The sequence below is a fragment of the Pongo pygmaeus genome, chromosome X, assembly GCF_028885625.2.
Source record: "Pongo pygmaeus isolate AG05252 chromosome X, NHGRI_mPonPyg2-v2.0_pri, whole genome shotgun sequence".
Taxonomy (NCBI): Eukaryota; Metazoa; Chordata; class Mammalia; order Primates; family Hominidae; genus Pongo; species Pongo pygmaeus.
In genome coordinates, this window is record NC_072396.2 from 42,160,613 (window position 1) to 42,184,841 (window position 24,229).

General features: G+C 38.4%; 1 protein-coding gene across 8 annotated transcripts in view; it reads right to left on the bottom strand.

Annotated features, from left to right (window-relative positions):
- CASK (calcium/calmodulin dependent serine protein kinase) overlaps positions 1-24,229 on the bottom strand; it is a 400,547-nt gene that overhangs the window by 19,071 nt on the left and 357,247 nt on the right. For 2 of the 8 annotated variants that reach the window (XM_054470901.1, XM_063660445.1), the window contains exons 18-23: positions 22,995-23,063; positions 21,563-21,598; positions 19,685-19,881; positions 8,636-8,751; positions 861-941; positions 674-754 (exon numbers count right to left, since the gene is read on the bottom strand). In XM_054470901.1, the coding sequence (XP_054326876.1) occupies positions 674-754; positions 861-941; positions 8,636-8,751; positions 19,685-19,881; positions 21,563-21,598; positions 22,995-23,063 (580 nt within the window). The remainder of the gene's footprint in view (positions 1-673; positions 755-860; positions 942-8,635; positions 8,752-19,684; positions 19,882-21,562; positions 21,599-22,994; positions 23,064-24,229) is intronic. The other 6 variants (XM_054470905.1, XM_063660447.1, XM_063660449.1 and 3 more) reach the window with 3 other exon arrangements.

A 24,229-nucleotide genomic window follows, 5' to 3' on the forward strand; every position in this document is an offset into this window, starting at 1 on the left:
CATCTGCTAAGTGCTTCATACACATGATCTCAAATCCTCTCTGCAATCCTGAATTACTTCATTTTACAATTGAGAAAATGAAGAGGGCAAGAGGTTAAGAATAAGATACAGAAAATAAGGAGAATTAAAAATCTTACAGATTTGAAAATCTTTACAGAAACAACTGTTAGCATATTGATTGGGTTTAAAAAGTGGTAAGAAATCAACAATTTAAATATTAATTAAGGGAAAAAACTGTCATATCAGAAACTGTACAACTATGAAAACTTATTTTTCTGAAGAATAATTCATCTAGGTAATGTGTATGACATATTGTTAGAAAAATTGTTACAAACAGAATGGATAAACCTAATTCTATTTAAAACACACACACACACACACACAGACACACACACACACACACATACACATATCTGTACTAAGACAAGCCTAGAAGGGTATATACAACAGAGAAGCCTAGAAGGGTATACAACAAAATATTTATAGCACTTTTTATAGGGAAAGAGGGGTTGGGATTATTGTTAACTCATTTTCCTCCTTGTTCTTTTTTTGATTTTACAAATTTCCTACAATGAACAGTTATACCTTATGTAATCAGAAAAAAATACATAAATTATAGAGTTAAAAAAGTGATAGGAAAAATATAATGAAAAGAGATTGAGACATTGCTTACGTGGAATAGGGTACGCAAACCGGTCTGGGTGCTTTGTGATGAGAGTGTTTTTTATGTGTCTTCTCCCAACACCATGTGCGCCTATGTCATTTAGAAAAAAAGAATGTTAAAACTGACAATTCTTAATAATGTTCACAAAATGTTTTGAAAGTAAGAATAAGCAACCCACTTACACAATCAAACTTACCTAATAAGACTAGTGTTTTCCTCTTGAATGCTGGCAGTTTTACTACTTCTTCGTATGTGACAAGATCTAATTGATCAAACACTAAAACGCAAAGATTTAGAAGAAAGGTACATTTGTAGAATGACTATTTCATGTACATAAATTATAATTTTACTGGCAAAACTACAGTTATATTAAAACCATGTCTTAAAAATATGAATCCAACTTATGATATATGGCTTACATGTAATTTAAGTCATATAGCATCTAGGGAGAAATTTTCATTTTTAAGCCCATGAAAATGCACTTTAGAACCAGGGGCATCCAAAGATGCTGAACACATGCATTAAAATGTCCAAATCTAAAAGATACTACGTATCTTTTCATGTAGTATCCAACAAATCATATGAATTCATTTGAAACCACATGCTGTTCATATTTTTCCAATTCTAAGAAGTCAGCAATACTAAAAAGAAAAAGTCTACAGACAGTGACCAACATGAATATAGCATGAATGCAACTAAAGTTAACCAGGAGAGGGGCCAGCTAGATCATTTCTAGAGATGGATGAGAAATGCATGGACAGCTGGTCTTTAACTTCATGGTTCTTTCTTTCAACAGAGTTGATGAAGGTGGCATGCTAGATTCTAAGGCAAGTTCTGTAACTATTGCACAAGCTTATCAATGAGCACCTCACAAGCTTTACTGTAACCCAGATATCCATTCAATGGAAAGTCTTGAATGTGTAAGGAGAGTTACATGCTTTTCTGGGCCTGAAAACTTGTCGCCCATTACATGGGTGTGCGGTGGATCAGGATGGAAAGAATCATGAAGCAGAGTCTGAGCTCAGAAATCTCTGCAAAAGTGGAGTTCTCTAATCACTACAGACTGAGGAGAAATACTTTAACAAATATTTTTCTGAAACCTGCCTCTTAACACTATGATAAAAGCAATTTCAAGCAATGTACAAAACTTTCCTGAGCAGATGCCCATTCCTGTTGAAATTCAACATGGTCCAATTCTCACACACATTTGGAAATTTTCACAAAGGGCTAAAATTGTATGTCTGTGTTTCCTGTAATATTTTTTATATGGTCATACCCAAATGCTGTCAGTTACATACTGACATTTCTTTTTTTAAAGAATATTGAATAAACCCTGGATTTTAGAGGGGTTAAAATAAATTCAGTAAAATTGATTTCATGATGTAATAAAGGAATCTGGGCTGCTTTATTATTTATTTATTTATTTATTTTTGAGATGGACTCTCGCTCTGCTGCCCAGGCTGGAGTGCAGTGGCGCGATCTCAGCTCACTGCAACTTCTGCCTCCCAGGTTCAAGCAATTCTCCAGCCTCAGCTTCCCGAGTTACAGGCACCTGCCATTACGCCCAGCCAATTTTTGTATTTTTGTTGAGACGGGGTTTCACCATGTTGGCCAGGCTGGTCTTGAACTCCTGACTCAGGTGATTCGCTGGCCTTGGCCTCCCGAAGTGTTGGGATTACAGGTGTGAGCCATCGTGCCCGGCCGAAATCTGCGTTACTTTAGCCAATCATTTATTAAGAGAACCTTCTACTCCTAGAAACAATATGGCCAAATGACTGTGAATATCACCTTAGTTCTTAACATTAGTGATTTGCCCAATCACTTAAAATGCAAAATAAGATACTTGGGAATAGAATAGATCAGAAACAAACAAACAAAAAGCACCATTATCACAATATATAAAAAAAGAAACACAATATATTAAAATAGAGGTTAGTGTATATTAATGGGTATTTGCACAGTTGTTTTCTTTTGATAACTTGATTTATAAAGGTTGATTGAAAGTCTTTAAAGCATATCCTCTAGCAATAGCTAAAAACCAAGAAATGTTTTCTGTGTTCAGAATGGCAGACTCACAAAATTAAAATGAACATGAGGCTCTCTGTGGTAGGGCTAGTTAGTTATACTGCAGTAGTAATGGAGTGATGAGAGTTGCAAAAATAAAAGCAGGAGTGCTGATGGCATTATTTTTTAGACCTATTGCCCTCTGAGTGATATTTCCATCAAGAAAAAGTATGCTTACAGAAGAAGTGCATTGACAAGCAGATATGTTTTAATATATTTTAACAAAAATAAGCAAGCATCTCACGAAAGAGCAAGATGATGATGATGACACAAGCTTTCTGAATGGTATATACACATATCTATCCCTCTATAGAGCCCTAACTCTGATCCTACCAAATTAAGACTTGTCATCTTTTTAAAAAACACGTAAGAATGAGTTAGATGTCAACAATCAAAACCACAAACAGATATGTTATGAAAATGAAATGAAACAGATATGTTAAACATCAATATCTTAACCATAAATGAGCAGCATGAAGAGGTTACTCTGGTCTAAATGAAATTGCCACATGGTCATAGGGTTGAGAAACAATAAAAAAAGGGTATTTTAAAATAAGAGATACAAATAGTATTAGGAAAGCACTTAAAGAATGAACTTTTAAAGGTTTTAAGTTGCTTGCTGATAAAAAAAGGACTTAATAAAAGAAAACCACCAAAAACACAGAGGCATAGTCATTCAACAGGTTACTTACATGCACAGAGGCCATTGGGAGTGAGACAGCATGAAAAATGTACAGGGGTCATTGAAATATGGCTTTTCATATATTAGTAAAATAAAAGTATAATATGTATAAAATAAACTTTATCATGCAATATTCTAAACACAAGGCAAATAAATCACATTAAGAAACAAACTCATTTTAATAGAAATTCGACAATATCCTTATATAAAAGCCAGTGGATTTTATATACTAGCATATGCATAGACATTTTATCGAGAATAGTTACAAGAGAATCTCTTCAGAGAGTGTAGACGTGGAAGCCTTTTGCTTTTCACTTTGTACCTTCCTGTACCATGTGTAATTTCTAACCATGTGTGCCTATTACTTTTATTATTATTATTATTATTGAGACAGGGTCTCGCTCCTTCACCCAGGCTGGAGTGCAGTGGTGGGATCTTGGCTCACTGCAGCCTCCGCGGACCTCCCGGGTTCAAGTGATTCTCCTGCCTCAGCCTCCCAAGTAGCTGGGATTACAGGCGTGTGCCACCAAACCCAGCTAATTTTTGTATTTTTAGTAGAGATGGGGTTTTGCCATGTTGGTCAGGCTGGTCTCGAACTCCTGGCCTCAAGTGATCTGCCCACCTCGGCCTCCCAAGGTGCTGGGATTACAGGCATGAGCTGCTGCGCACAGCCTATTATTATTTTTAATGCCAACAGGGCAGTGAGTTTATGGGCTACTTTTTGTTTCCTTTAGAGTTGCTTGTATTCCAGAAAAAAAAGAATAGCTTTTAAAGTCAACAGTACTAATTTGTGGTATTAAGCATAATTTAAGCACACCTGTGAATGGTACTGTAGAAATCCCATGTTCAAATATGTGTATGTAAATAGAGTATTTCGGGGCTCTAACATTTAAGAAAACAAATTAATGAAGACTTCCTAAATTTTTAAAAAGTTTACACTAGTAACTTGATCTAAAATGACTTTTGGAAGTCCTGGGGGCTGAGGAATCTCAATGCCTCTAGAGTTCAGTTGTTCCAGCCACACCACAATGCTTTTTGTACCAAGTATACATGGCTGGAAACCTTCTATGTGTTACAGAAAATGTATTTGCTGTAAAAGCTACACACACCATAATCAAATCTATTCCCAAGGATTCAGAAATACTGTCTAGCATAGTTTGCTCATATTACCCTGATTTTCTGCTAAACTACTCAACATTCCAGACACTTCTTTTAAGTATTTATGTAACTACTTTCCAGGTTGAATTTTTTCCATAAAAAAGCCATTAACATTGAATCCTTGTCTCAGCTGGAAATGCTACCAAGATCTTCAAATACTATAAAGACCTCCAATTCAAAAGAGCATTGCACACTGGTAGCATTGGGTTAAGGAGTACATACTTGAATGCCCGCAGGGGTCAGGTAGCTAATGTGGTTGAATGAAGTGGGCCAGGTGCAAAAACAGGGAGTGGTATGGACAGTGTGTGCTGGAGAATGAGCGTCCATTCAAAGGCCACATTAACCACCCAGAGTTACTGAAAGAGAAAGTGGGCCTGGTATTGCTGCATTCCTTGTTCTTCTAAGGGAACTCTGAAACCCAAATTTTTATGTTAAATATCCTGACTTTCACATGTGATGACTTATTAAAACTTATTTCAAACACTGTGTGTGTGGGAGTTAGAGGGACAAAATTTACTTATGGGTCAAATTCAGCAAATAGGCTGTCACTTTATGATGGGAGTTGTAGGTAACACAGTTTGAACAGAATTCCACTTTAACAAGCTATGTAGAATTTTCTGACGACAAAAATGGAAATAATTCTAGTATTATCATTCCCACCAGTTCTAGATAATGACAAAATTCCCAACCTTCATTTGTACCACAAATACAAATAATGTCAGAATTTGATAAGGTTTGGATCTTGCCATCAATATATGATGAATTCTCAAAGATTTGAAGCAGGAAACAAAACATATGGCCCTTATTTTAATTTACTGAGTAGTAACAGGAGAACAGAGTACTGTATTTTACCATCAACTTCTAAAAAAGCCAGAAAAATCCTTTTGAGATGTTGTTTGATCTGTGGCCCATGAGCCCATCTGGTTTGGTATGAAAGGCTATGATATTTCTAAGTTCTCAAAGCAACTGCCTCACCAATGGAAGTGAAGAGTATTTGTTTCTCACTCTTTTAGAGCAATTCTTTATAAGGACACTCCTGTATATTGGGATGACCTTTCATCATAGCTAAAAGCAGAACAGCTGATTAAATACTTGACCCTGTGATCTCTTGTAAAGCAAAGGTAATACTAAGCAAATGGTTCTTCTGGACTTTCTAATGAACAAAATGGAAGAGCTGGTTGATGACACAGAAGAAACCTGAAGAGATGGTGACAGAAATGAATGCTAGGCTTTGCAGGTAGTGTATTTCAGAAAGTCAAGGAAAAAAGCTGGGAATCTTCTCCCAAAAAGAGAAACTAAAAAGAGAGCTCACAGTGATTATTTTGCAGGCAAGGGAAGCCTAACAATGATATCCTGACTAGAGAAATCACAAATAGGCCTAAACACAAAGTTCTACAAAGACACTTAAGGGGCTCTGCAAGGACCATCTAAGAAGCTCAGACTTTCTTCCAAAGGAGGGCCTTATACACAGTGACACAAACTGACATGTAGAACAACCCCTTAAGCATGGCAAGGAAGGTTCTGATGGCCAGAAGACCGCTGGTTAGGAAAATACTGATGATACCAAACAGGTGGTGGCAGTAGGCTCCCCTGTCCTCTCAACCCCTCCTTTCTTCATTCTAAGTTGACAAGAACTTAGAGAGGTCAATGGTTTGGGATAGGAGGTAAATGTCAAAAGACAGAGGAAAAAGCAATTCTATTCTACTCCTATTAGGCTCCTGCCTTCTATGTCAAGGGTGATAGCTTTCAACCTGGATAGGCAATGTCTACCAGAGAGCAAGGGCCTGAGATAGACAGTACAAGAATACTTGGCTTCATTGAATGATCGCCATTTGTCAGGCCCAGTGATGAAAGAACCTGAGACCCACTGATCTTTAGAATTAGAAAGATCTCCTTGATTGACTAACCTAATTCCCTCATTTCAAGGCCCGTAGGAGCGAAGTGATTTGCCCAAATTGCACAGTTACTCAGGTGTGCTAATTCCTGGTCCTATCTCCAGCTACCTATTAAGCTTACAGGTGTGTTTGCAGGACCACTGTGCACCATCTAATGGGAATCAGAGAATGGGAGCAATGGAAGAAGATCAGTGATACCCTGGTGGCGAAAGAGTGGAAAAAGTGAAAACACTGGCTGCCAGATCGGATGCTGATTCTCTGGCAAATTTCTTAAATTAATGATTAAATTGACCCTTTGACAGCATTTTGAGAATTCTAGTTTTTCAATGAATTTCTTACTTTCCTCAGAGCTGAATTAAAGAATATTGGCAAACTGAATACTCATGTTTACATGCCCTCTATTAGTACAGCATAAATCTAATGATGAACTGACAGCCTGAACCAGCCATTTCTTTGCTTTTCTAGGTGTAAGTTAATTTCAATGCCATCTATATCTATGTATCATTTAACACTGCTGTACAAATTACAAGATGAGATGCATACATTTCTCAATTTATATGTCAACACATCTTCTCCTTGTGAGCCTATTAGATTGTGTTAGACTGTTAGAAGCTGACAGAAGTAAGGGCAACTAAGGAGACTTGGTAATAACCACTGATGTTTTGTGTGAAGCAACATTCTGCTGATACTGCTGTGCATTTCTATTTATTTTATTTTTATTTTGTATAGACAGGGTATTGCTGTTGCCCAGGCTGGCCTCGAACTCCTGGGCTCAAGCAATCTTCCTGCCTCAGCCTCCTAAGTAGCTGGGATTACAGGCACCACCACCGTGCCTGGCTCTGTAGTGCATTTCTTCAAATAGTATACTTGAGCATTTACTTAATAGTTGCTACATTTTGTGTAACTAGTCTGCTTTAACTATTTCTTCCCTTTATAAAACCAAAAAAGCCATTATGAAACTACTGCTCTGTAGTAGTACATAATCAGAAATTATATTGTTTTTGGAAATAAAAATGTGGTACGATGTAACTAATGGGAAGGGAATGATTCCTTATTTAACTGAGCCATTTAAACTTAACCCATGTGGCCACTCACATTCATTCCACATTATACAGCAGTTTGAAATGTTTACTTTTAATCTCTGATTGAGAAATGAACAATTCAGAGTACGTTATAACATTTACAGAGAAAAATGCATTTCATACTTGTCAGAAACATTATGCCATCAATCTGGGTAAGCATGACTGGATTTACTTGATTTTTTTGGCCACATTTCTAATTTTTGGAGTTATTTCTGAAACCTTGGGAACTAACCTAATGCCAGTCAGGACTTTCAATTCCTCAGAAAAAGTTCCTTATAAAAGGAGTCGTGTTAAGAAGTTATTGAAAATAACTTCTTATATTAGCACTCCTGTATATCACCATGCATTTTCTTTAGCTTAAGTTGCACCCTGTGAATCTTCTGGGGATTCTATTGCAACAACAGATCATGCCTTTTTGGTATTAATTCCAGTTTTCAACAAGACAAGTGAACATTTTGACTTAAGTTGAATACAAACTTCCATATGGGCAAACATACATACTATAAAGGGAAGACCAAGATGAGATTCTTGCTCTTGTGGTAGCTTGGAAATACCATGAGGGAAGAAGACTACTCACAGAAATGGACAAAATCAAGTTAGTGTCCATGTCATTTGTACTCTTTCAAACCAACCACAGAACCATTTGTGGCACAGTTCTCTGATAAGAGCACACCTCTACCCTTAGATGTTTATCTCAGGGCCACGCCCAAGGGCCAGGCAGGAGCCAGGTGGGAGGAGATCTGTTCAAGACCAATCCCAGCCAAGGAGATAGGAATCCTGGCTACTCAGCAAACTCTCAAGCTTTCATTTCTCAGGGGAGGACTTAACGTGTTGGATTCTTTTCATTCCAGAGGATACTATTTCAAAATAACATTTTTGTCCTATAAAGTATAGCTCTGTAAAATATCTAGCAAATAACCAACATATTAATTGGAGGTAGGGGTTTCTTAAAGATTTTGAAAGTTGATGAAGATCTCATATGGTAGAATTTTTTGGATAGAGAACACTGAAGACTGAATTAAAATATTACATCTTTTTAGGTCTTGGAGATGCTTAACCCAGCCTCAGTAACAGTTGTGCTTTTCCCTACCTGCATTGTGTTTTGCCAAATATTTATCTTTGTACTGCTTCTTTTTCTTGCCAAACCAAGTACAGCTGGCCTGCTGCTCCTGTTTGGTCTTCTCCATGGCAATGCAAGCTACTCGCCTAGCACACACAAAAATAAAAATAAAATAAAATGAATTTATAATTCTGGTTGATAAAATAGAAGAGTCATCCATTTGAAGAATTTACATAAAACAGCATAACCATACTCATCCTAATCTTTTAAAAAATTTGGACAAAGGCTATTCCTTGGTTTTCATGACAATTTCCTAGAAATGTTTTTAAAATATAGGCTTATATTAAAATGGCATGGTATTCCTTGAACATATACTGACAACACAGATTAGATGCCTAAACATGTGGCCATGAGATAGAGTAGAATGTTTCAACACAGGCCTGGTTTGAATTCTGGCTTTGTCACTTGTTAGCTGGTACTGAGCACTTAATGTTAGACACTTTTCTAGGAACTTTACATGTATTAACTCCTTTAATCTTTCTAACAACACAGGGAATTGCATCAGCATTTTACAGATGAGGGGATTGAAAGAATGAAAGGTTAAGCAATTTGCCCCAAATCACACAGCTAATAAGTGAAAGAGTGGGGAAGGTCTGGCACCAGAGCTTATGACCTTAGCCAGAATATTCTATCCGCAGTGTCTTTAAACTCTTGGAGCCTTTTGGATGGCTATTGTAAACGTTTAGAACAAAAATGTAAATAATGTCCCTAGTACAGTACCAGGCACACAGTATATGCTTAATAAATGGCACTACTGCTACATGGAGATTCTAATATAAGATATAAAAAGTGTGCTCTGATTAAATTCACAGTTATAACCACAATCAGGAAATTATAATTTTGATCTATAATATCCAGCATTGGTAACATAAAGATGATATTAAAAAGTTGCTCCTTCAGGTTCGGTCTAAACAAATACTTGCCTTTCAGAATACTGCCACAGAAGACTTTGCTCTCTTAATGATTTTGCTCATGGAGGCCAACCAAGGGTCCCCAAGTGAGTCACATATAAGAGTCCAAAATCATGATCGGAATGCCATATGGTGCTATTGTAAATGGCAAGTTACTTTACAATGACATTGTACTGATTTACACTCCTACCAGCAGTGTATGAACATTCCTATTGTTCCACTTCCTTGGCAACACTTGGTATTATCCATCTTTAACTTTAGCCATCATGGTGGATTGAATAATGGAATACCACTGTTTTTAATTTACATTTTAGTTTATGTTTCACTCATTAGTAAGACTGATCATTTTTTCATATGTTTCATGGCTACTGAATTTCCTCTTTCGTTAAGTGTCTGTTCAAGTCTTTTGACCGTTTTTCTATTCAGTTGTCTTTTTCTCATAGATTTGTAGAAATTCTTTATATAGTCTCGATATTATGCTTTTGTTAGTTATTAATATACGTGTTGCAGATATCTTCTTCTACTCTGTGGTTTGCCTTTTTGCTCTCTTTATGGTATCATTTGATGAACATAACTTATTAGTTTTAATTTAGTCAAATTTATCAGTCTTTTCTTTAATGGGAAGTATTTTTGATATCTTAAGAAATCCTCAGCCAGGTACGATGGCTCACGCCTGTAATCCCAGCACTCTGGGAGGCCGAGGCGGGCGGATCACCTGAGCTCAGGAGTTCACACCAGCCTGGGCAACACGGCGAAACCCTATCTCTACTAAAAATACAAAAATTAGCTGGGTGTGGTGGCCTGTGCCTGTAGTCCCAGCTACTCCGGATGCTGAGACAGGATAATTACTTGAGCCTGAGAGGTGGAGGTTGCAGTGATTTGAGATTATGCCAGTGCACTCTAGCCTGGGCAACCGAGTGAGACCTTGTCTAAAAAAAAAAAAAAAACAAAAATGAAATCCTTAGCAGGGGATTTCCCAACACTTTGGGAGGCCAAGGAGGGAGGCTCACTTGAGGCCAGGAGTTTGAGACCAGCCTGAGCAACATAGCAAGACCCTATCTCTACAAAAAGAAAAAAAAAAATTAGCTGGGTGTGATGTTACGTGCCTGTAGTCCCAGCTACTAGGGAGGCTGAAGCAGGAGGATGACTTGATTCCAGCAGTTCCAGGCTGCAGTGAGCCAAGACTACACCACTGCACTCCAGCCTGGGAGACAGAGACCCTGACTTCAGAAAAATAAAAAATAAATAAAAATAAAAAGAAATCCTTCCTTGTCCCAGGAGATATTCTCCAATATTACCTTCTCAAAGTTTATAGTTTTGTCTTTTACATTTTGGGTATTAATGTACTAGTACTGCTGTTTTTTTTGTTTGTTTTTGAGACAGATTCTCCTTGTGATGCCCAGGCTGGAGTGCAGTGGTGTAATCTCGGCTCACTGTAACCTCTGCTTCCCAGGTTCAAGCGATTCTCATGCCTCAGCCTCCTGAGTAGCTGGGATTACAGGAGTGTGCCACCACGCCTGGCTAATTTTTGTATTTTTTCAGTACAGATGGGGTTTCACCATGTCGGCCAGGCTGGTCTTGAACTCCTGCTTCATGTGATCCACCTGCCTTGGTCTCCCAAAATGCTGGGATTACAGGCGTGAGCCACTGCACCCGGCCTAGAGCTGATTTTTGCTTATGGTGTAAAGGAGGGGTCCAATTCCTTTTTTCTTCCTAATGGATACCCAATTGTCCTACATTATTGAAAAGCCTGTCCATTCCTCATTGCTGTGCAGTGCTATTTCTGTCACACATCAAGTGTCCATTTACGTATGAGAGTGTTTTCAGGTTCTCTATTCCTTTCTGGTCTATTTGAGCATCTCTAAACCCATATCTTATTATCTTGTTTACTATAGCTTTATAATAAGTCTTGGTATCTGGTAGAACAAGACCTCCTTCCTTGTTCTTCAAGAGGATTTTGGCTATTCCCGACCTTGTGCATTTCCATGTAGACTTTAAACTTAGCTTGTCAATTTCAAAACTGTTGGGATTGCATCTTATCTATGAAATCTATCTAGGAAGAATAGACATCCCTGCAATATTGAGTCTTCCAGTCCTTAAACACAGTATGTCTCTCCATTTACTTATATCTTTTTAAATGTCTCGAGATACAATTCCCACCCCCCCACCGCCCAAGACGAAGTCTTGCTGTCACCCAGGCTGGAATGTGGTGGTGCAATCTTGGCTCACTGTCACCTTGACACCTTGACCTCCTGGGTGCAAGTGATCCTTCCACCTCAGCTTCCTAAGTAGCGGACTACAGGTGCATGCCACCCAGTTTTTTTTTTTCTTGAGACAGAGTGTTGCTCTGTTGCCCAGGCTGGAGTGTAATGGTGCGATCTCAGCTCACTGCAACCTCCGTCCTCCCAGGTTCAAGTGATTCTCCCTGCCTCAGCCTCCCAAGTAGCTGGGATTACAGGTGCCTGCCACCACGCCCAGCTAATTTTTGTATTTTTAGTAGAGATGGGGATTTGCCATGTTGGCCAGGCTGGTCTCGAACTCCTGACCTCAGGTGATCTGCCTGCCTCAGCCTCCCAAAGTGCTGAGATTACAGGTGTGAGCCACCGAGCCTGGCCTAATTTTTGTATTTTTGTAGAGACTGGACCGTGCTATGTAACCCAGGACAGTCTCAAACTTCTGGGCTCAAGTGATCTGCCTGCCTTGGCCTCCAAAAGTGCTGGGATTACAGGCATGAGCCACCGTGCCCGGTCTCAATACATTTTATAATTTATTCTATAAATGTCTTGACATCTTTATTAGATTTATTCCTAGGTTATTTTATTTTATTTTATTTTTTAAGACAGTCTCTCTCTGTCACCCAGGCTGTAGTGCAGTGGCGCAATCTTGGCTCACTGCAACCTCCACCTTTCAGGATTGACATATTCTCATGCCTCAGCCTCTTGAGTAGCTGGGACTACAGGCGTGCGCCACTACACCCAGCTAATTTTTGTATTTTTTTTTTTCCCTTTAGTAGAGACGGGGTTTCGCCATGTTGGCCAAGCTGGTCTTGAACTCCTGGCCTCAAGTGATCCGCCCACCTTGGCCTCCCAAAGTGCAGGGATTACAGGCATGAGTCACCACGCCTGGCCATTTTTTAATTAAAGGCTTTGTAAATGGTATTTTAAGAAACACTTTGTAACACTAAAAATTTCAAACACATACAAGGATATAGTGTAATGAAACCCAGCTATCTACAACCCAGCTTTGACAATTATTAGTCATAGCTTATTTTATTTTTTTATTATTTATGTATTTATTTTTGAGACAGAGTCTCACTCTGTTGCCCAGGCTGGAGCGCAGTGGCACAATCTCGGCTCACTGCAACCTCCGCCTCCCGGGTTCACGCCATTCTCCTGTCTTGGCCTTCCAAGTAGCTGTGATTACAGGCACCCGCCACCACGCCCAGCTAATTTTTTTTGTATTTTTAGTAGAGACGGGGTTTTGCCACGTTGGCCAGGCTGGTCTCGAACTCCTGACCTCAGGTGATCTGCCCGTCTTGTCCTCCCAAAGTGCTGGGATTACAAGTGTGAGCCACCGCGCCTGGTCTTATTTATACCACCTTATCATAGATTATTTTGGAACAAATCCAAGAGTACAGTTTTCTTCTGAAATCCCTTTAAAATCTATAGGTTCCCTCTCCCTCCTCTTTCTTTTCTTATAATTTGTTTGTTGTAGAAACTACTTTGTCCTTTAGTTTCTGTAGAGTCTGGATTTTTCTGACTGTGTCCCTGTGGTATCTTTAGTATGTCTCTCTGTCCTTTGTATTTCCTGCAAATAGGTAATAAAACCTAGAGGCCTAATCAGATCCAGTTTTGTTTTGTGTGTGTGCAAGAACACTTTATAATATTATGGTGTTGCAAGTGGTGTTATGTATGGTACCCTTTAAAAGTTTTATTTTCTGCTTGTGGCTTGTAAATAGAATTGATTTTCGTATATTGATTTTTTTTTTTTGAGATGGAGTCTTGCTCTGTCGCCCAGGCTGGAGGGCAGTGGTGCGATCTCGGCTCACTGCAAGCTCCACCTCTCGGGTCCATGCCATTCTCCTGCCTCAGCCTCCCAAGTAGCTGGGACTACAGGCACCCGCCACCACGCCCGGCTAATTTTTTGTATTTTTAGTAGAGACGGGGTTTCACCATGTTAGTCAGGATGGTCTTGATCTGCTGACCTCATGATCTGCCTGCCTCGGCCTCCCAAAGTGCTGGGATTACAGGCGTGAGCCACCACGCCTGGCCCCTCGTATATTGATTTTATATCAGCAACCTTTCTAAACCTTGCTACTAATTCTAATTGTCTACAGATTCCTTTGAATTCTACACACAGAATCATATCATTTGCAAATTTTTTCCCTTTCTAGTAATGTTAGTTGTAGGTTTACTATACGTGTCCTTCATCAGGTTAAGTTCCCCTCAATTCATAGTTTACGAGACTTTTAATCTGATTGGGTTTTGAATTTTACCAAATGCTTTTTCTGCATCTATTGATATGACTGTGTGGATTTTCTTCTTTAGTCTGTTAATCTAGTGGATCGGCTGATTGGTTTTCAAATGCTGAACCAGCTATGCATTCCCAGTACAAACTCCACTGGCTCATAATATGTTATCTTTTTAATATGTTACTGGATTCAATTTGCTAATATTTTGCTGAGGATTTTTACTTCTGTGTTAATGACAGATACTGGTATGTAGTTTTCTTTTCTTGAACTGCCTTTACTGAATTTTGGTATCAGGGTAACGTTGACATCATAAAATGATTTGGGAAGTATTATTTTCTATTTTCTTAAAGAGGCTGTCTTCCATATCTCTTACTCACTGTTGTCCACTGAAGTTTTTATGTATTTATTTTTGGTTGGGGGAAAGACATTTATTGGAAAATACTGTGAACTCTCAGTAATAGTATCAAAGTCCATCTCCATATATTACCTACGTGCCATACAGAGGAGGCTGATAAAGGCTTGCTTTGGGGATTCTTTTGGTGCAAGTCAATATGTGCTATTAGTCAGAACTAAAAGGCATAGAATCTTTGGAAACAAACAGAATTGAGGAATTTTTTGACAGGTTAAGAGACAAAATCATGTGACCTTGTGAAGCTTATGTTACAATGTAGAGAGTATCTTACAATAAATGTTCTTAAGCTTAAAACAAAAATACACGTTCCCAGGAAAAAATTGTAGCATAGTCTCATGTGGTGTGATGACAGAGGAATGAAACTGATTTTTACCAGACACTCCAGAAATAAACATTAGCTCTTTTAGCTCAGTAAGTGCACAGAAACCGTGTTAGGGTTAAGGTCAACCTGGAAGGAAATTTCAAACACATGCTTAACAATTTATTGATGGCTTAGATCAGGATCTTGTAGGCAAGACAAGGGGAGGGATGACAGAGTCTGGGAGCTAAAATATATTGAAGGACTAAATTGATGTGCCTAGAGTAAGGCATTTGGGTCCAAAAAAACTGATTTCTCATCTAGAAAATGTGAAGAATGTGACTTGGTAGCAATACATTTGATCAAATTTTTGGGGGTCTGGCTGATACAATTGTTTCAAATCTTTCTTGTTAGTATTGGATGCCCACTGACATCCCAGAGGCCAATTCAGTTTCCAAGCAAAGGAAAACTGATCTTTCTCTTCTGCCAGGAATAGCTTCCTATACCCCCAAAGTCCTATTCAGGTCTTGGGGTACACACTGCCCAGTGGGCCTCTTTCTTATCATCCCAGTTAGAATCCTTTTCTCCCTCTATATATTTTGCAACTTTAACAGTTCAGTTTTTTGGCAATATATTGAACATATTTAAAGTACACAAATTTATCAGTTTTGATATCTGTAAATATCCCATGAAACTATCACTACAATCAAGAAAAACATATTCATAGCCAGGTGTGGTGGCTCACACCGGTAATCCCAACACTTTAGGAGGTTGAGGCGGGCGGATCACCTGAGGTCAGGAGTTCGAGACCAGCCTGGCCAACATAGCGAGATCTCATCTCTATCGAAAATTTAAAAATTAGCTGGGCGTGGTGGCAGGCGCCTGTAATCCCAGCTATTTGGGAGGCTGAGATAGGAGGATTGCTTGAATCCAGGAGTTCCAGGCTGCAAGGAGCCAAGATTGCACCACGGCACTCCAGCCTGGGAGACAGAGAGAGACCTTGACTTTAGAAGAATAAAAAAAAAATAAAAAATAAAAATGGCTGGGTATGGTGGCTCACACCTGTAATCCTAGCACTTTGGGAGGCCGAGGTGGGCAGATTACTTGAGGTCAGGAGCTCGAGACCAGCCTGGCCAACCTGGTGAAACCCTGTCTCTACTAAAAACACAAAAAATTAGTCAGGCGTGGTGGCAGGCGCCTGTAATCCCAGCTACTTGGGAGGCTGAGGCAGGAGGATCACTTGAACTGGGGAGGCAGAGGTTGCAATGAGCTGAGATTGTGCCACTGCACTCCAGCCTGGGTGACAGGACGAGACTCCATCTCCAAAAAAAGAAAAACATATTCATTACCTCCAGAATTTCCTCATGCCCCTCTGTAATTCCTCCCTCCCTCCACCTCCATCCCTAGGCAACTGTCATTATAGATAAGTTTGCATTTTCCAGAAGTTTATGTAAATGGAATCACATAGCGTGTTCTCTTTTTTGCCTGGCTTCTTTCACTCAGCATAATGATCTTGTGTTTCATCCATATTGCTGCATATATCAATAGTTTGATCCTTTTTATTGCTGAGTGGCATTCCATTGTATGGATATATCACAATTTATTGATCTATTTACCCACTGATGAAAATTCAAAAAAATTTTAGCCATTCTAATAGGTGTGACCACTGAGATTCTAATTTTGTTACTGCATGTTTCCCCCTGGATGTTCCTCTGGTTCTTTTTAAAATCTGCTATGTCATTAACATTTTTTTCCTGCTCTCTGAAGATATTTTACAAGCTTATTATTGATTTTTAAAAACCTGGGCTAGGCGCGGTAGCTCACACTTGTAATCCCAGCACTTTGGGAGGCTAAGGTGGAAGGATCACTTGAGCCTAGGAGTTGGAGATCAGCCTGGGCAACATAGTGAGACCTCATCTCTACAAAAAAAAAAAAAAAAAAAAAAAGGAAAAGAAAAAGAAAAAAATTAGCTGGGTGTGGTGATGCACGCCTGTTGTCCCAGCTACTGGGAAGGCTGAGGTGAGTGGATTGCTTGGGTCCAGGAGGTCAAGGCTGCAGTGAGCTGTGATCATGCCATTGCACTCCAGCCTGGGCGACAGCACAATACCTTGTCTCAAAAACCAACGAACCAACCTGGTAAGCTTATTTTTAAAATCTTTGTCTCTTAATTCCAATATATGCAGTAGGTTTGGGTTTGTTTCTACTATCTGTCATTTCTGTTGGGTCTTACTTGTTTCCTTGTGTGCCTGATAATTTTGACTTGCTGGCTACTGCCCTGGAAAAAGTTTATGTCAGGCGGATAGGATGAAGTTAGTGGGGGTTAGGATAAAAGTGTTTGCCTTCAGAGACTTTCTTTTTGTTTATACCATACATCTGAAACTATTAGTAAAGAAAGGGGAAACTTCAAATCAAGTACATGGCTTCAGCTCCCCTGGCTGCCCCAGGCTATGTGTACCTGAGTGCAAATCCATTCAAGGTGGACTGGTGGCTGCAATTTGGAAGTTTGTTCCCAACTTCCTCATCTTTTGCTTCGCTCAGTGACAAGGCAGCTTTCTCTATAGTCCTCGGGTGTTGAAGGGAAATAAGGGTATGCTTATCTGTTTCCTTTTAGCCTGGGGGGACTGCCTCTTGCACTCCTAACAATGAGGAGGGTCTTCTAACAGATTCCCCAGCTTGTACCGGCCTTAGATCTTAACCTTGGTTCTCTGGCACAGAAGTGTTCAGTAATGACAAATGCCCTCTTTGCAAAATGGGCCATTTGGTAACTCTGATATTCCACTTATCATTCTTATTAAAGGCTTTCACATAAAAATTGGTCACTGAGGCCTGGTGCGGTGGCTCACACCTGTAATCCCAGCACTTTGGGAGGCCAAAGCGGGTGGATCACGAGGTCAGGAGTTCAAGACCAGCCTGGCCAACATGGTGAAACCCTGTCTCTACTAAAAATACGTGGTGGCGGGTGCCTGTAATCCCAGCTACTCAGGAGGCTGAGGCAGGAGAATTGTTTGAACCCAGGAGGTAGAGGTTGCAGTGACCTGAGATCGCGCCATTGCACTGCAGCCTGGGCGACAGGGCGAGACTCCGTTTCAAAAAAAAAAAAAAAAAAAAAAATTGGTCACTGAGCTCCCCGATACCTTTTTTAATTTCCCGGAGATGGAGTCTCGCTCCGTTGCCCAGGCTAGAGTGCAGTGGCGCGATCACGGCTCACTGCAACTTCCACTTCTCGGACTCAAGCAATTCTCCTGCCTCAGCCTCCCAAGTAGCTGGGATTACAGGTGCCTGCCATCACACCTGGCTAATTTTTTTTTTTTTTTTTTTTTTGTATTTCAAGTAGAGACAGCGTTTTACCATGTTGGTCAGGCTAGCTTCGAACTGCTGACCTCAAGTGATCTGCCCGCCTCGGCATCCCAGAGTGCTAGGATTACAGGTGTGAGCCACCGTGCCTGGCCCCTGATATCTTTTCAGCTATTCAGTGCTTTCAAGGTCATTTTAAAAACATATTTTCTGGGGCACTTTTCATTTTTTTTCATCAGGAGGATTTATCCAAATAATCTCATCCACCATTACAGGAAATAGGAAGCAAATCTGCTTTTGCACTGCCATCACTCAGGATTCCTCCAGAGGACTCGGAGTTATAGAGACTGGTGAAACATTTATATAGATGATCTGACTAGGCAGAAGAGGTCTGGAATCTACACAATTATTTTCAATAAATGCCCATAATATATGGTAACATTAAAGAAGACATTCTGTAAAATGTAAATATCAGTAAGAATATAATGGCATCATCATGACAACGACTTAGAGATTGCTTTCCTCCTGCTTATGCTTGAACTGTTTCTCGAAGATCAGACTGAAAGACAATGCCAGATGGAAGGCTGCTGCTTCTCCATTTGGGCCCACGTTTCCTTATGTATAAAATGATGGCATCTGAAGTCCTCATCAGCTCCAACATTCTAAATTTAATACTATTTTTTGGGGAAACGGGATAGCTGAAAGAGGCGATCAAGCAAAAGAGATTAACTGAGAAATTTCTTAACTAGTGAGAAAAATAGATAAAAGCAGGTAGAAATTTCTATGGACTCAATGTCTTCGGTCTCTTTTAGCTGGGTTCAAGTATTTTAGGAGGAACTGGCAGGATGCTTAATGGCTGTTATTTTTTGCCACATGAAACAAAACTCAGACATTCTCTCTTTTGTGCTAGAAATAATCTGGTATATTGCCCAAGTACCAACAAAGGTAAAACCATCAATATTTTCCAAAAGACAGTTCAACTAAGGAAACTGTAACAATAATAGCAGAAATAGATTTTATCAAAATATACAGTGATCTGTGACTCCTTTTCTCTCAGTTAAAAACAGTGCCTAAAACCCCTAACTTTAGCCTGCTTTTAGGGCTTAAACTTTCTAGCAGAAAAGGTATTTTTAAAGGTCTGGCAAGGTAAAGAACAAAGCTTCTGACTACCTTCTTCTAACAGTGAAATACATTTTATCTTCAAATACTCTGAGTGACACTGAAGCACTGCATCTACATTTTTTGCTGGTGGTGGGATGGGATGGGCATGAAAGCACGTAGAAGGGCAAGGAGAAGGTACATTTTTTTAATGCCATTCTAAAACAATTATAACAGCATATAGGAGTGGAGGGCTCTGCTGTGAGACCATGACTTGGCTCAGGGCTGCTCACCCAATCTCTTTCCAGACCTTCCTTTCTTTGTGTGTAAAATGAAGCCCTGACTCTGCAACTAGGATCTCACTAGATACTGAAGATACAGAATTCTTGGATGACTAATTTAAATTGTGTTTGGCTCGTAAAGGAAGGAATATATCAAACAGGTTTTACGCTCTAAAATAATATAAAATTGGAAAATGGATGGTCAGGGCTTTGTTTTTATAACCAAGCAAAGCAAAACATGCATAAAAACATACCATTCCTGAAGTTCAGGAGAAGGAATGAGACCTGCAGTTCCATTTTTGGAGTTTTCCAGTTTACCCTGCCACCAATTATGATCATCCTTACTAATAATCTGGATGATGTCACCAACTCTGAATCGAATGCCAGCTTCTTTACAGGGGATGAGGTCATCCTTGGCTGGATCATATTCAAATTGTGCTCTTACATAGATCTATAAAACAGGAGTTTGTAAGAAAGGATGCCATAGTGATGTGAAAGAGAAGTTAGCTCTAATGTCATAACCACACACCAACACTTACAATACAAACAGGACATCAGATGGTGAAAGCAAAAACGATGCATGGAAATACGACACAAAAAACTTCTACTGCTAGAAACAATGTACTAGTAATCTTTGATGTGTATAGCTTCAAAACTTTGCTGTTTTTATTTGGAAGGAACACTTGAAATACTTGTTTAATAAAAATAAAGACTTAATTTATGCTTTTACTATAACAGAATAGGCCTCTAATTATAGAAAAGTATGCTCGCTCTTTTTTAAACCTGCATTGGTGATGCTGGCATTATGGATACGTTGTCATGACTGTGTGGCAGCCTTTAAGCCATAAACACTAGCAGTCAGGATAGGTTTTAACCCTAAAGCAGCACACGATATAAAATTAGCAAGAACTCTGGGTTGGTATCTTGCTGTAGAATGCTTATATGACAACTGGCAGTGTGTCTACACACTGTTGATAAGTGTAACTCAAACGATTTTTTAAAAGTTAAAAAAAAGCTTTATTTTTTTCTAATTTAGGTTTCAGGTTTGTATTTTACTCTTCTGAGAGAATAAAAATGAATTTGAACCCTAGCTTCCCCCAATGTAACACTTGAAATCAGCACAGAGCTTCAAGACATGCATAGTTCAAGGCTCTGAGTTTTATGATATGTGAGTTTACTTAGGAAATAGATTAGCATTCAAGGGTTTATTATATGGCAGCATTTTATGAATTATTTTATTTTTTAAATGCTTTAAGATAAGGTAATTCATATCCAATGTTCCATCAATTATACAGTCTTAAGACAAAATTATGGGTGAATTCTATCAGGTACTAATTTATACATATCTTAACACTAAATCTGATTATTTTTAATACCATATTTCAAGATAAAAATCCCATAAAAATTCTATCTCTTGAAATTAAAATTGAATATTAATGTTTAAGTCACTGTAAAACCAACCTGAAGACTTTGGAACCACTGTGTGATTTTTTCTGTCTATTTTCAGCAATCCAGCCTATAAAATTAACAAGTCTCTGCATCTGCATTTAAAATCTATATCTCTAAAGTGCTGGCAATTTGAAAGTTACTTGCCAGTGTTAGGCAGCACTTAACTTTTCATGTTTGAACTAACACAGGTATATCAGGATGTAAAGCCAAGATAATTTATATTCTATTCTTATTTTTCATTGCAAATAGCTTTTAGAAATACACATGCAAATACAAATTTAAGAAAAAGCTTTCAACTTCAGAAAATTTTTGCTTAAAAATGTGCATCAGCATTTTAAGAATAACTTTTCAGTTAGTCTTAGAATTCTAAGAATGTTATAACCTTTAAAATTCTTTTGCATGCCAGAGGCAGGCCCACAGCCACCCCCAAAGGCTGAATTCTTAACCATTAATATAAAATTATCAGGTTGAAATTACAATAACCATTACAGCTACAAAGATGTGAGGAAAAATTCTTTATAGAGAATTAGTCATGTGTAATGTGTTAAAATGAAATGGTACAAGCTCTCAATGCTCAAATGTTATGGTCCAAAATGCAAACATTATGGGATGGAAAGTGTTAATAAAGGATTGGCTATTAGCAGCTCAGTTTAGAGAAGTTTCTATAGAGGATATCTATTCACCTGTCGTCCTTTTGGTTGGGTAGTTGATGGCAAGTCCTGTAGAATAAAGCCAACCCAGGAGAAAAATTTTCATTTATTTTTCAAGAGTACAAAGTAATTTGTGTGTTCTGTTACAATATGGTTAAAAAAATGAGCTAGATTAAAGTTGTAAAGAGATAATATACATTATTCCATTTATCAGAAATGTTGAGTTATCAAAAAGTCAAACCCAGGCCATTTAGCAGCAAGCTGAAGAAAGCAGGTAAGTTTAAGCAGAGAGAAAATGTGTTCTTAAGAAACAACTCAGCATCTTCAACACAAAAGCCACTGCAAGTGAAACAGCCTATTAAAAAAAAAAACAAAATAAAAGGAGCTGTTGCCCTTTTCAACTTAGTCACTGCAACCATTTAGATTTTGAAAAATTCAATGGCTATATGGCTTTTCATCATCTTAAAAGTATTAAATGTTAACTGTTATGAATGAATTCCTTTGGTAGCCTATTTTAAAGTTGAAAATAAAGTCATAGACAATTTTCTTTCATAATTTCTCTTATGATATACTTAGAATATCATTCCATTTGAGATAATTTCTAAATTATTTACAATTTTACCTGATAAAAAAGTTGATATACTCTCAAAGGGCAAATTAAAAGTCAGGATAGGAGAATACTGCTGCATTATTAGAACTCTCAATAATTTTAACTGGGTCATAAACAGCAGTATTAGCAACCAAAATATTGCCAGCCTGCACCTGTTAAGTGCTTCCATTTGTTTAAATAAGTTAAAAACAATTCTTTCTATATTCCAAAATGGATAGTTCTGAAAAAATTTAAAACTCCAAGTTCGAGTCAAATATAAAGTACTTTGTGTTAAAGATGTGATAACAGCATGGCTTAAGTGCAGTTTGAAGCCAGTTCTTTTTGCTTTTCATATCCAGGCAAGGCTTATAATTCACAAAAATATGTGCACGTACCACAATAACAGAGGGCACACCAATTCGTAAACTTAGATAGCGGAAACTAAAACATGTTGCTGATATCACTCAGAATAGAAAACTACAAAGCCCAAGAATACCCAAATGCCTACTCTGCAAAATTCTTACATTTATCTTTTTCAAATTAAAAAATATTTAGAAGTTTAAACAAATTTCCGTTTACATCCTTTGCATAGGTTTGAGCAAAGTCATACATACAAGTGGGGTGGTATGGAAATATTTTTAGAATGACCAAAGCAGTCTTGAACTACATTTCTTCAAATTTAACTATTGAAGGAGATTTTTAATGAGAAGGAAATGTTGAAAAAGATTTTCCAGGAGTAAAGTGCATTGTAGCTGTAGTAGCCTTGTATATCAGCAGAAGACACTATTTCCACTGAACACATGTAACTAGAACACTCATGGCAGGTGAGCACCAACAAAATTGTCACACTTTGCTGTGTGGAGCTAAAGTTCTTACCGAAACAGAATTGTTAGTGCTGCTATGACCATTAGCTGGGGACTGTCTGGAAGTGGAAGGGGAATCTCTCTGAAATAAGACACAAGGTTCATTAACACAGAACACCAGCACAGAAACACAGAGATATTTACATCAACAGTAACAACCACAGTCTGACAACCATTTCCTTTGAGGTTTGAGCTGTATAGGTGCCATACTGACTTGCTTGCATGATTTCACAGAAGTATGAAAAAAATTTTGCAGTTCGAAGGCTCACATATTTTAAGTGATGACTGTGTCATTCATTAATCAATTCTTTCCTATCTCTAACATTCTATACCTTTTCTTTCTTTTAATGAGACCCAGAAGAGTGACTTGATATTAAAACCCTATCAAGTATAAGATGACAAACATTATTATAAATTATTGTGCTGAAGATCCCAACTGCCTAATTTTTATTAAAGATTAGGTTTGAAAAGTATTTAATAATTTTTAGTACCTCAGTGTCAAGAGTTACTAACTGACCCAATCTGAAGAGAAACAAACCTAAGATTTCACATGTTGTAATCACCTCAGAATCTTCCTATTATAGAATAAATATTATTACTAGTAAGGGTAAAAGAGATATACATCAGAGAAGAACTCTTTTTTTAAGACTATTTTAGCAGATTGATTAAAACAATAATCTCAAGCCTATAACAATATTACACTTCCAGCAAAGATCCTAGGAGCCACAGCCACTCTTCCTATATCCAGGCTTCTCCATCGCTTGCTTTCTCTCTACTATTCTATAAACTCAAAATATTTTCCAGGCTCCATTCCCTTAGTGTCCAAATCAACTTTAACGATAAGAACAAGGAGAGGAAGGAAATAAGTACTTTTTAATTTTTGCTTCTGTAGAGTTCTTTTAAGCCTTAGAAATGTGCATGTCTTTTTAAAAGACATTTTTTTTTCCCTAGATGACTTAAGAGCATTTCTAGAACCTGTCAGCCTTAAAGGTAATGAGATCCCTTAGAAGAGCATTCTCATATGTTAGTGAGCAAGACTGATCTCCAGGTGCCACCCGCAGAGACTCAAGTCAGTAGAGCCAGGGTGAGGGGCAGGGGTCTACTCTTTAACCAAGGACCTGGGGGATGCAGATGCAGGTGGCCAGAGAGCCTTCTTTTTTTTTTTGAAGTATTGCCCTAGCTGGGAAGAGTCCAACCACAAGCTTGAATTCTGCCAGGGAACAGGAGGGCCAAAAAGGCTTGAGGTGG